Consider the following 14,271-nt stretch of genomic DNA (forward strand, 5'->3'; position numbering starts at 1 on the left):
AGTTTATAGAAAAATACGTATATAAATTATTTATATACGTTTCTTTATACTTATATAACTTGAAGTTTTGCACATATACATTAATTTTATCTTATGTTATAAGACATGTACATCATTCAGGCCATTTTTATTTTTAATTTCTGCTTTGCATTTAATATGATAAGAGCACAATCTGCAGTAATAATGAAATGTTCAATGATAAGAGAATGCATGCAATATTATAACGTTATACATTCTTTAAAGTTTTCCTTTTATAATGTTTTGTACTTATAAATTATTTATAATTAAATTTACTGAAATTATTTATTTAAAATTGTCAACATCTCTTATTTCTTTTTTGTTAATTAAGACTATACAAATTTCTAGAGTATATATAGTAAAAAAACAAGATTATCAAGCAAAAATATGCAATGACTAAAATAAAATGTAGCTTCGAATGATTAATTAAAGAATTATGTATATTATAAAAAATTTTTATTTTATAATATACATACAATTTACATATATCAACATGTTATTTTTATCATATGATAAATTAATTGTATATAAAATGAGATAAAGTTTGAAATAATTGATTGATTGATACGAAATTATTTGCGATTATAACGTACTAATGGATTGATTTGCAAAATTAATTAACGTGCGCCGAACCGTTGTCTTAAAATGGAAAAAAAATGCAATATATTTTGTCCACGGTGCGGCGCCACGCACGCTATTCTCATGCCACTTCGTTTATTCAAAATAATTCTATTTATTTATTATTTATAGTACGCTTTACATAAAGAAAAAGTATATTAAACTCCAAAAGAGTAAAATCTCACTCCAAAAAAAAAGAGTGAAAATCTACCACTCTTATTCAAGAATGCAAATATTTTCACTCTTTTTTTATGAAAATATAAAATTGCATGATTAAAATCAGAATAAAGTTGCGTGATTACATTATTAGTTATATAAATTAAGTAAAAATTAACATCAGTTGTACCTGATTTTTTAAAATGCTGTTAGCACAAAATAAGAAGTAACTTATTAAATTTTTTTCTATATTTACTCATTTTTCATTTATTTCATATTTTTGTTGCTAAAAGTTGCGTATATTAAATAATAATATAAAATATTGATGAGGTACGGTTTAAATGATATTGTACTCAATTGGCATTTTTTTCATACAAAAATCTAATGTGAACGAATGTTTTAATAGAAAAAGAATATATTTAAAAACCCACTTGAATATGTGTGGCAATAGTATTTGGCTATGTAGGTCAATTCTAACTCTGGAATCTGGATTTTCGAAATGAATAGAGTGATAGGTGGGTATCGGGATGCGGGGTTTCTACGACCTCGACTTCGTGTGAGACAAAGAAGAACAAAGAAAGGAATATGTCACCGAAGACCCCGCTCCTAGTGACGTACTTCCCCGTTCGTTGCTCCGTGAATCTCGCTCCAACCTGAGTTAGAAACTGGCTTATGTGTGTGTGTGTATATATATATATATATATATATATATGTATAGTGATGTCACAAATTAAATATAAATTGAAAAAGAAAAAGAAATTAAGAATTACCTATAAGATGATAGTTTGAATTGAACAGAATATAAATACTTTGGAACATATTATGAGCAGTAAAAGAAAAAGCGTTTGTTTGTTTTTAGACAGACAATTAGAATACGTCAAGCAAAGAAAAAAATAAGAAGAGATCAATTAAGGCTTCTATGTGTTGCAAGGTAAAAATGTAGAGAAAGTCAAACCTTCTAGGAAGAAGGTAGTACGAGTTAAAAAGATAATTCTCTGGTAAAAGGTCCGTATCATTCTGCTTGCTTAATCCATGATGTTTTTTATAGTGTCACACACGTGGACTCATCTTTATCACTATCAGTGATTGCCGATATGGTTCTGCAAGACATCGAGGAGTGTACTATTTTACTACATATATTTAGATGATATTTTACTTGCAGCATTAATTAATTATTTAGATAAGATATATTAAAAACATTCAATTCCTTTCACGAACGACTACTATATATAGAATAATTTACTATGGATGAGACGCATTGACGATTATATTAGCTTTCTTAATGTAATGCTAATAGTGGAAAATATAGTGCCAATAAATTGTGATATTAAAAAACATAATTAGCTACAAAAGACAATTCAATGTTCGTTTTAGAAAAAATCAAGCAAAAAATTGCTCATACACAATTATGTATAATTTTATATTTAATTATACATAAGCAATTTTTTTATTTTTTTCTAAACTTGATTTTTTTCTAAAATAAACAATGAAAAAATTACTATTTTAATTATTTATTATGTATTTATTTTTCTCATTATTATTATTATTTTTAGTACGCTAACAAGTAACTTTACCAATGATAGAAGAATGTATGAACTTATATGGACATATTTCGAATATAATCATGTGTTTATGAATATTTATACATGTTTATGTATATTTATATATATTCATGTATGACAAATTTTTTTATTGGGTCCGGTTCTTAACCTGTTGCCTCCCTCTTAACGTACCTGACTTTCTACTCTTTTCTACCATGACATAGAAGTCTTATACCTTATGAAGTTGATTTTTTCCTTATTTCTTCTTCTTCGCTTAATCCATTCCAATTATCTCTCCTAGGATCTCTCCTACGACGTTTTTTCTTTTACCGTTGACGGTATTGTGTTCAAAAGTATTTATAATATTTTGTTCAATTCGTGCTGGCATTTCACAGGTAATTATTTCCTTTTTCATTTCATATATAATTTTTTATATCAAGTTACATTTGAATGTGTTTTTCTTATATTTTATGCTTTTTATTAAAGCATTCACATTAGACTTCTTTTACGAAAATAATTTTATTCCGATTGTATAAGTTATATTTATAGTCATTATATACTGAGCAACAAAATTCGATCTTTTTTGTATAGGAAATGTGAATTAACAATCAAAGTCAAAATATTCTCTTTATTTAACTCGTAACAACTCAATAACAATAAATCTTAAAACTATGACATACTATATAATACTAATGAGAAATAACGGACTACACTTGGGACACGTGTAGTAATATAGTTCTTTTTTCAATCCATTTATCTTTGAAACTGCTTCTTGCGATTTACAATTAGTTAAACAAAATTTGTAAACGGATTTGTAGCCATCTTGAAAATATTACACAAACTTTTGTACTATAATAGTGTTTTCATTCAAAGTCTTATCATCATTGCTGCATAATGTCATTGACTTCTATATATTATAAAAGAAGTTGTAATACAATTTTCAAATGTTCTTTTTAGAAAGTATTCTCACATCCTATAAAAATTAATAAACTTAAACAAGAAACAGTGAATCGTAATTTTATTACGTTGACACGACTAAATAAAAATGGAAACGGCAATAGGATTTGAAGAAACTATTACAATGTAGGTGCAAAATTTTATTATAAATTTAAGAAATTATGTTATTTTACCAAAAATATCATAAAATGTTCCTTTATTAATTTGTTACTGTCCAGTACCAAACTAAACAGAAAAAATTCGTAGAAAATATGTTCTACATTCTTGGGGCTGATCATATCGTTAAAATGTATCCAATTTAATTTATGTTTAATTCCAGATATAATAGAAAAGACTTAAGAGACTATATTAACTTTACAATTAATGGAGTGCCTCATGCTGGTACATATTCTTTATATGAAACGTGCAGTTAAGAAAATGAAGAATTCTTCATTGACATCAATAGAAAGCGAAATAACTTAGATTGTGATAAAAGTATTTTAAAATTCAATATTCATATATTATAAAAATCTAATTTGAAACTTCAAAATTTATCAAATATATATTATGACAAAAACCATTACATTCTATTGTGAAAAATTAATTATATGTAAATAAAGGTATTATACAAAAATTTATAAAACTTTGTGAATTATGAGTAACAGTGAGTTTTTTAGAATTAAATATAATAATAGAATTAAATATAAGTTATATGGATAAAATCATAAATTTTACGCCGATTTGTAAAATCGTTTTCAGTATCAGGGAATGGAAACAATTGTCGTGTTTGTATACCGACTAGTATATCCCTCAACGTCTACATTCGCGATTATGCGAAACTACGCGGCACAAAAGCGATGTGTCACGAGGGTGGTTGTGGTACCTGTATTGTGGCTGTGAAAATTAACGGTAAAACAATGGCCGTGAATTCCTGTCTAGTACCGATATTAATCTGTGACGGGTACGTGTGTTAACTCCTTTAGATCCTTCGTACATTATTTGTAATTTCCAATTTGACATAATTTGTAATTACATCAAATTTGAAATTTTGAACACATTATCCATTGAAATTATTTAGTTCTCTCGACATCATCTGCGATCAGATGTACGTAATAATGTATTGAAAAAATAGTCCAAATTAAAAAATTTAATTTTTTGTATGAATTATTTTTTTAAAGTGCTCTTGAATTAAAAAAACATTTTTTTCCAAGTCGAGTGCCAGATTCATATAGATGAATTTGTGTTATGATATTACTATTATCATTGACATCAGAAATTATTCTTTAAAATGTTAAACTATGTCTCTCTTTATATTTATATTTTAAATTCATTTTTTATTTTTTTGAGCTCATTGAATTGTAGCTAATATTAGTATCTCATACATTGGTATACCAAATAATATATTGCAGATGGGATATTTACACGATTGAAGGCTTAGGTAACAAGAGAGATGGTTATCACACGATTCAAGCAACGCTTGCTGACAAAAATGGTTCTCAATGTGGATATTGCTCTCCTGGCATGGTGATGAATCTATATGGGTACGTATTATTAAAATGGTTAATTAATTTGTAAATTAAAGGAATATTGTACTTCAGACACATTTCATTTTTTCTCTTCCTGATAAAATCTTTTCGGAATTGTTGGGTGTTGCAACAAAGTCGCATTAAGAAAATACCCTAAAGAAAAATTAACATACATATAAATATATTATTAATGAATTCCCATAATTATTAATAATCCGATACTAAACAAACAAATCATAAATTAAAATGACGTGTCATTGAATGTTTGTAAAATAAAAGTTTGCATTTGTTGTTTATAATTGCAGTCTCATTCATGACGAAAAGTTGTCTATGCAGCAAATCGAAAATTCATTTGGTGGTAATATTTGTCGATGTACTGGATATCGTTCGATTTTGGATGCGTTCAAGGGATTTGCCAATGATGCACCGCCATCAATGATGAAAAACATCAGCGACATTGAGGTGCCGATGTAAAATTTAATTTTTATTTGAAAATTTCCTTAATTTTATCTTATTTTCTTAATTATTAAAAAGAAAATTTCATTTTGTTATTATAATAATTATTATCGTTATTAAAGAATTCCTTTTATTTAAATTAGAGAGATTTTGGTATTTAACCATAATTTTTAAATGCAGTTATAAATAGGCGCGTTATTACGACTAATATTACTATAGGCTTTCACAATCGAATTGGAAAAGACAGGACAGTCCAGATTTGAATTATGACTGAGGTAATATTTTTTACAATAAGTTCTTCATAGGTTTTAGAATGCTACTAGCAACAAATCGACGATTTAATCTAATTAGAGGGGATTATTAATATTTCAGTTTAATTGTGTTGCAAGTCTGAAAGTAATCGGCACACAGTGACATGTCTGAGATAAACATTTGTATATTATTTACATTATGTTATAAGTATAATAAAATATACTTCACAGGAATTGTACAAAATTAAAGCTTGCCCGAAATACGGAGTGTCACGTGCAGATAGTCGCTGCGACAAGCAACTGTTCCGTGGAAACATATTATATATAAAGTTAGAAGACGCAGAATTTTATAAAGTTTACTCAATCAGAGATGTATTTGAAATATTTCAACGAAATTCGAGAGCTACTTATATATTAAATGGAGGAAATACTGCGTATGGTAATTTTCTATTGAATTGTACCGTTATTTTTGAGAAATTGAAATAAATACTTTCTCATTAAAATAATTTTACTTCTAAGATGCAAACTCTCTGGTAAAATTAACGAAACGAAAATATTACTGTCACTTAATTAAAGGATCCGTATATGATTATACATATATATATATATATAAAACGTATGCACATATATATCATTTTCATTACAGCCTTCAACAATAATTATATGCTGTGTGAAAATACAATTTTATTAATAATTTTTTTAAAATTGACCTCTCTTGTGATACCAATATTTGTCAAGACTTACTAAAAGAAAGTAAAAATCCAAGAAGCTTCGATAATTTTAATTATTCTTAATGTTAGATTTGACAGTGCTATTAATTTTCATGACAAACTAAATATAAAAAGTAAGCTTTAATGCACATAATATTGTAGAAATTTAATTTTGCAGGTGTTTATCGTTCGAGTAAAAAAGATATCTGTATCGATATAAACGACATTCCAGACTTACGTAATATTCAAATTACCAAGGACTATCTGGTCCTAGGAGGAAATGTGACCATTACCATGGCGATACAGACATTTCAAAAATATTCAACCGAACCCAATTTTAAATATCTAAGTCAATTGGCCGAGCATGTAGAAAAGATCGCAAACGTACCCGTGCGAAATATTGGTAGCATCGCCGGCAACTTAATGATTAAGCACGCGCATAATGAGTTCCCATCTGATATGTTTTTGGTATTAGAGACCATCGGTGCTAAAATACATGTCCTAGAATCACCAAGTAGAAAGCAAAGTATGCACCTTATCGAATTTCTGAAGCTCGATATGCATCATAAAATCATCTACAGTGTTGTATTACCACCGTTATCCAACGATTATGAATTTAGATCCTACAAGATCATGCCTAGAGCCCAGAACGCTCATGCTCACGTCAACGCCGGCTTTCTCTTCAAACTCGATGGCGGTGGCAAAGTAATAAAGTACTTTTACATTGTTTATATAACGTTATTATTAATTGCAATAATTACTCATATTTCAACTTCTTTAAATACTTGTTCATATCTATAATATTACATGAAAAGGTATTGGAAGAACCTAACATCATCTATGGTGGCATCAATAAACAGTTCTTGCACGCAACAAAGACACAGCAACAACTGGTGGGTAAATCTATCCTTGATGATGACGTACTGAAGGCAGCCTTGAGTACACTGCATGACGAACTGCAACCTGACCATGTGCTTCCGGACTATTCACCGGAATTCCGCAGAAATCTTGCCGAAGGATTATTTTACAAGTTTGTGTTAAGCATCAAACCAGAGATCGTAAATACCAGACTTCGTAGCGGAGGCTCTTTGTTAGAACGAACTCTATCATCAGGTATATAAGTTGACAAGAATATTTTTATAAATATACCTTTATTGCTTATGTATTCTTACATGTTCGAGGATTCAAGTATATGTCTTACTCCGTGTTAGTAACTTTATTTCATTCATAACACTTAATATTTTAATTTACATTATTTTATTTGTGAATGATGTTCTGATTCCAAATTGTGCATAAAAAATATATCGTTACTCTAGGTACGCAGGACTACGATACAAATAGGGACATATGGCCAGTGAATAAGCCCATAACGAAGTTAGAAGCCATTAAGCAAACATCAGGTGAAGCCCAATATTGCAATGATCTGCCTCCATTTCCTAGAGAAGTATTTTGCGCTTTCGTCCTCACCGAAATTGGTAATGGCAAGATCGAGAATATAGATGCAAACAAGGCGCTTAAAATGAAGGGTGTAGTGGCGTTCTTCAGCGCCAAGGACATACCGGGAAAAAATTTATGCATTGCAGCCGTTAGTGAGTTGTTGTTCATATCAGAGGATGAGTTGCTGTTTGCTGAAAATGATGTTTTGTATGCTGGCCAACCGGTAGGTGTAATTGTCGCGGAGACGCAATATTTGGCAAATGAGGCCGCGAAATTGGTGAAAATTACATATAGCGAATCTTTGAGAACGAAACCGGTGATAAGCATCGAGGATGCAATTGCCACGCAGGACGAGACTAGAATCAGGCACAACGCCAACATCCCGGCAAAAAATATAGGTAGAAATTGATAAAGAACGATACTGGATTTAATCTTTTTAATTAAATTATTATGCTAATTAATTGCAATTATCACAAGAAAATAAAAACAAATATATACATCTCAATTATTGGAAAAAAAATGAGATACGTTACATATTTGCAAACATGTAAAATATTGTACAATAGTACAAGTAACCATTATTAAAATAAAAAAAATGATACACTGGAATGGAAGACTATTTTCTATTATTTTATAGGAAAAAATACTGAACAAGTAATAAAGGGCGTTTTTCATTGCGGCAGTCAGTATCATTACACCATGGAAACTCAGTCTTGCGTGTGCGTTCCTGTGGAGGATGGAATGGACGTCTATCCATCATCGCAATGGATGGATCTCATTCAAATATCGATCGCGAATTGTCTTGATGTTCTGAATAATAGGTAACTCATTAATCTATTGAGTCAACCTCATCTATATGTCGAAGTATTAATTCCTTTAAATGTTACATCGACCTCTCTAAAAATGTCAATGTGTTTATATCATTGATCTAATCGTAAAATGCAAACTATGTGAGTTGTCCGTTATATAAGATCATCTTCTCCTCGCAAAATGTTGAACTGTTGAGAACTGTCTACATTCAATATCTATATTGTCACTTCATTTTTGATATTTTGATCTATTCCCGATGAATCATGGAAATTAAGATAACGTTACCTAGACTAAGAACTTAAAGTGACTATATACTTACAAATTGAAATAGAAAAAAGATGTTTTCATTTCTCTAATAAAAAGAAGTAAATAAAATAGGTCTACCAGAAATGCATTTTGTAAATTAAAATTAGCACCAATCGCGTGAATTTGATTTTTCTAGCATCAATGTGTACATCAGACGAGTTGGTGGTGCATACGGATCGAGAATTTCACGCAACGCGCAAATTTCGTGTGCTTGTGCATTGGTATGTTACAAATTGAATCGTCCAGCACGATTCGTTTTGACGATAGAGAGCAATATGCAATCGGTAGGCAAGAGATATTCTACGCGCCAAGAATATGAAATTGGGGTGAACAATGACGGAGTTATTCAGTACCTCAACTCAAAACATTGGAGCAACTGCGGTTTCAGTTTCAATGAATCACAATCTGCCAGTGTGGTTGACAGCATGAAAAGGTATCGAATATAGCATAAATACGAGTAGTAGATATATAAGCCCATAAATATGTAAGTAATTTATAACAACTTTATATGAAAAATACAGTGTTTAATATGAATAATTTGTTTAATATTAATACTTTCTATTAGATTTTAAATTTGAATGAAAAATTTTTTAAGTAGGGATATATACTAAAATTAATTAAACCTCTTGTCTAATTTTGATTAGAACTTTGCACTAATTTTACTAAAAGAAAATAAATATTATGATATTAATTTAAATAAAGTTAAGTTAATTAACCATGATAAAATAATGTCCTAAAATTGCCTAAATCAAATTTGGAAACATTCTATCGCGATTAATTTTTTATTTTATGTATTATTTTAATGCTTACGAGCGCAATTTCTAGTTATTTGTAGTTTTTAATTAGTTCATATTCACAATCAGTTTATTTTATCAGTTGTTCCTATGCGACCGATTTTTGGACGTTCAATGGATTTGACGTACGAACCGATATACCGTCAAATACGTTTTGTCGGGCACCATTCAATACGGAAGCAGTGGCTATGATCGAGAATATAATGGAGCACATAGCGAGAGTGACGAAAAAGGATCCGGTAGAGGTCAGATTGTCGAATATGAATGATGTAGATAAAACCGTATTAGAAACTATGATAAAGGATTTGTCGAAGTCGGCAGATTATGAGATGCGAAAACGAGCCGTTGAAATCTTTAATACTCAGAATCGTTGGAAGAAGAAGGGAATTGCCACAGTAATAATGAAATTTGTGGCAATTTATTTGGGGCAATTCAATGCAATGGTATCTATTTGCGCTCGTGACGGTTCGGTTTGCGTGACGCATGGCGGAATTGAGGTCGGTCAAGGGATAAATACCAAGGTATAATAAATATAATTATTTATTTGAGCGAGTTCTTTCACTGTTTTCGTCCGATGATTGTTTAAACTAATGTATAAAAGACAATTAATATGAAAAAAAATCCATTTCGGTAAAATAAAACATCTACTTTAAAAATCAGAATTGAAATTTTGATATTCGATTTTTCCAGATTTTTGTACATAGTTTTTTTATGCATATCGATTTTTCCAGATTTTTGTACATAGTTTTTTTTACGCATATTTCCTATATTTTGTAAAATTAATTATTTGGTAGTCATTTACATAGAAAGGAATTTAACATAAATACGACGCTTCATATTTTTAACTACTTAAAAATAATTCTTGTACTAGATTGCTCAAATGACAGCTCGCACATTAGGGATCGATCTGGAATTAATCTCCGTTAAAAAAAGTAATAATTTAACAACACCCAATAATGTGAATACAGGAGGCGATATTACTACACAGTCCTGCGGATACGTAAGAAGTCAAATCACCTCTAGACAAGAAATGTATCACAATGTCCAATGTCGATTCGATTCTCTTTGAAATAAGTTGTTAGACATAAAAGTTTATGAGACACGTATTAGGTCAAAATTAATGGAGACAGAGGTATTTATCAAAATATTAGATTTCTGAAAAATCTAAATTCATAGTTGTAAAGTATATAAAAATATACCATAAACGTTTCGTCTAAAACACTTTCATCATGTGAACATCTCATCATGTTTCGCAGATAACTGATAACAATTAAATACAAACATTAGTTTCGAGGGGATGTATCATGTATGTATCTTGAATCAGAAACTGGATAAACATAAAAAATATGTGTCTCTTTGGATCATGTCTTTATCAACAGAAGAATCAAATTGGTTTCGAAGTTGTGACAGATGATTTCTTGTAAGATTTTAAAAAAGATGATATTAAATATACACTAAATCAAACTTAATGAAGAGAATATCGATTATTGAATCTATTTCAGGCAACAATTCAAGCCTGCAAAGAGATTTTGAAGAGACTTGAACCGATAAGAAATGAAATGACAAATCCGACGTGGAAGGATCTCGTTTTCACAGCATTTAAAAAAGACGTTGATTTATGCGCACGTTACATGTAAGAGTTATTAAGTTATATTTGAAATGTCATTGACATATTGTATCACACAAACTTGTCATAAAATACTTCAAAACATTGTTTTAAAGATATTGTACTTTTCTAAAGATATTGTACATTCATTCGCAAGAAACAATTGCCTTTTGTTTGAAATAAATAACAGATTATGAAAAATACAGTTTAAATATTTCATTCGCATTTCTCGTAATTATAGAAGTAAGCATATTCACCATTTATACACTGAGAAAAAAATGCTGTTGATTCAATTAAAATCTATTTATATTACGGGCTGTCACTAACATAAGTAATTAATTCATATTTATTTTTATTGACATAAAGGCCTTGATTATTGGAATAATAATTTATGTCTTTATGTCAATAAAAGTATACATAAATTAATCACTTATGCTAGTGATAGCCCGTAATATAGACTTTAATTGAATCAACAGCATTATTTTCTCAGTGTATGTGTCTTTACAAATACAATTTCGATGAATAAACAGATTAAAATTTTATATTTATAAAACGGCATGTCTTGATAATAGAGAAATTGTTATTTATAATTGTGCATAACTTATATCTTGGCAGGGTGGCAACCGGGCCAACAAAAGATGAGATAAAGCCTTACAACATTTATGGTGTCACCATTGCCGAAGTAGAGATCGATGTATTGACCGGCGAGCATATTATCAGAAGAGTTGATTTGATGGAAGATGCTGGTGTAAGCCTAAATCCGGAAATCGACGTCGGTCAGGTGGAGGGAGCTTTCGTGATGGGAATAGGATATTGGACTTCTGAGGATCTGGTGTACGATCCTAAAACAGGAGTATTAACGAATGACAGAACCTGGGTACGTTATCTTCATCAAATTTCGCTTCATCAAATGCAGCTGTTACCGTCAAGACACAATTGCTTCGATTCATCGAGATATTCCTAAAAATACGTATTTAATTTATCTAAAGTACTCAACTTTTCCTCACAGAATTATAAACCAGCAGGAGCGAAGGATATTCCTGAAGATTTCCGCGTATATTTACGCAAAAACTCGGTCAACCCATTCGGCATGTTTGGTTCAAAATGTGAGATTAAAACTTTTTCATTTAAACTATTTACTATCAAACATAAAACTTAAATATTTTCTACATATTTGTGTACAAATCAGTCGATGAGTGTAGAAAAAAAAACAAATCACATTAAAGTTCAACGTTTACTTTATGTCTTAGAAACCTGAGACAAGTACAAGTACAATTATATAGCGTAACTACATTTCAAGATCAGTGAAAGGAAAACTTTTTTTCGAACGAAATTGGACTCTTCTTTCTATATTTAACGATTCAATAAAGAAATCGTAGAATTTCTTTTTAAAAAATATTCAAATTCATAAAAAATTAATCAAAAAAAATGTATACCTATTCCTATAATTTATAATTTAATTTAAATAAACTGAATACAATTTCTAGAAATTTGATAGAAATTTTAATAAATCCGCATATAAAAATTAGAAACATTAAAGAACCGACTGTCGATTAATCGTGAAATATCTTTGTAGCAACCGGTGAACCACCGCTTTGTATGAGTTGTGTAATTCCGACAGCGATCCGCAAAGCATTGAATTCCGCTAGAGCGGATGCAGGGAATATGGATGAGTGGTATCAACTGGGTAAGTTTTAAGTAAAAATATATTTGTATATCTTTAATAATTCAAAATACAACACTAATCACCTAACTTTATATGATTTGGCTTAATATCTGCAGTTGTTTCAATAAATGCAAATTGTTTAATCGTTATGTATTTTAATGTGCTTGCATTAAACAAACATTTTTAATCTTTTACAATCCAACTTTTTTACCTTTTTTTCCTTCATTAGAATATATAATAAATTTTGAATGGCAATGGTTTAAAGGAAAAACGTTGGGGCTTATGATCTAATCGATTTCTTACCGTTCTTTTAAAACTACAAATAATTCTCATTTTATATAATAATCACGCTATACATTACTCAAAGTCAAACCCTAAACATTTAACTGTTGTAATAAAATAGTCAAAAACATATTATTTAGGAATTGGATACTAGTCAGACATACTTTTAAAATTTCCTTCTTATAATTAGAATGCACATGAGAATACTTATAAAATATTATTATATAATAAGGTATAAGTATTACAATATATATAAACATATAATTCGTGATGTTTGCAGATGGACCGTGTACTACAGAACGTATACTTCTAACCAGTTTAACCAGCAAAAATGACATGGTGCTTTCCCAAACAGCACATGATTTTGAGCTGGTTCCGCGGGATATCGAAGAAGTATATTGCGTACATTCTCAGAATGACATTCAAAATACGTACTGCGACGTACAATAGTACACACTGAGATGGTTCCTATGTCTCGCGTACTTTATTAGTACGTACTAAAAATGTCCCGCAGTACGTTTATAGTACAGTTACGGTCTGTACCAGTATCAGCACGCAACTAGATTATCTACTATCGGTAATCCATAGTATGTCTATAGAAAAGTTATGAAATATCACGTATATGCACGCATACACTGAAAGAAAAGATTGACTGAATATGGCATAGTATTTTTAATTGGTTGCAGCAGCCAATTTTTGGTTGCGTTAGCTTGTTGAAATCCTATACTGACTTGAGGATAGCCTAACGCAACCAAAAATTGACTGCTGCAACCAAAAATTGGCTGTTGCAGCCAATTAAAAATGGTATACCATATTTTATCATCTAATTTGCTGCGGCAGCTAATCTTTTTTTTCAGTGTACGTACGTATACAACTTCGCGCGCGTGTGCTTGCATATATATATATATATATATATATATTCATATATAGGATGTTTTCCAGCAAGAAGCACAGATGACACAGTGTAACACAGTATCATTATATCCTCGTTTGCCATTTAACAAGGATCAAATCAATTTACCACGATATACTATTATACTATGTCATGGTGTTTCTTGTTGGAAAAAAACCTTTGGTTAGGGTAGGTTAAATAATGTATTAATTTGTCTTTATGAGCTCTCTCTACTTAAAATTTGTTTATTTAAAATAAATACTATA

At 29.8% G+C, this 14,271-nt stretch overlaps 1 protein-coding gene across 1 annotated transcript; it reads left to right on the top strand.

The window, feature by feature from the left end:
* Positions 1 to 4,186: 4,186 nt before the first annotated feature.
* Positions 4,187 to 13,563, top strand: LOC108723069 (xanthine dehydrogenase/oxidase-like). Its single transcript, XM_018448547.1, has 16 exons — positions 4,187 to 4,230; positions 4,679 to 4,810; positions 5,101 to 5,265; positions 5,724 to 5,941; positions 6,391 to 6,917; positions 7,028 to 7,325; positions 7,529 to 8,047; positions 8,287 to 8,470; positions 8,902 to 9,198; positions 9,642 to 10,080; positions 10,431 to 10,559; positions 11,062 to 11,192; positions 11,781 to 12,042; positions 12,175 to 12,271; positions 12,742 to 12,852; positions 13,394 to 13,563. Exons 1-16 carry the CDS (start codon positions 4,187 to 4,189, stop codon positions 13,561 to 13,563), a joined length of 3,723 nt encoding a protein of 1,240 aa, XP_018304049.1.
* Positions 13,564 to 14,271: the final 708 nt, after the last annotated feature.

This window comes from Mycetomoellerius zeteki, unplaced genomic scaffold (assembly GCF_001594055.1).
Source record: "Mycetomoellerius zeteki isolate Tzet28-1 unplaced genomic scaffold, Tzet1.0 scaffold223, whole genome shotgun sequence".
Lineage (NCBI taxonomy): Eukaryota > Metazoa > Arthropoda > Insecta > Hymenoptera > Formicidae > Mycetomoellerius > Mycetomoellerius zeteki.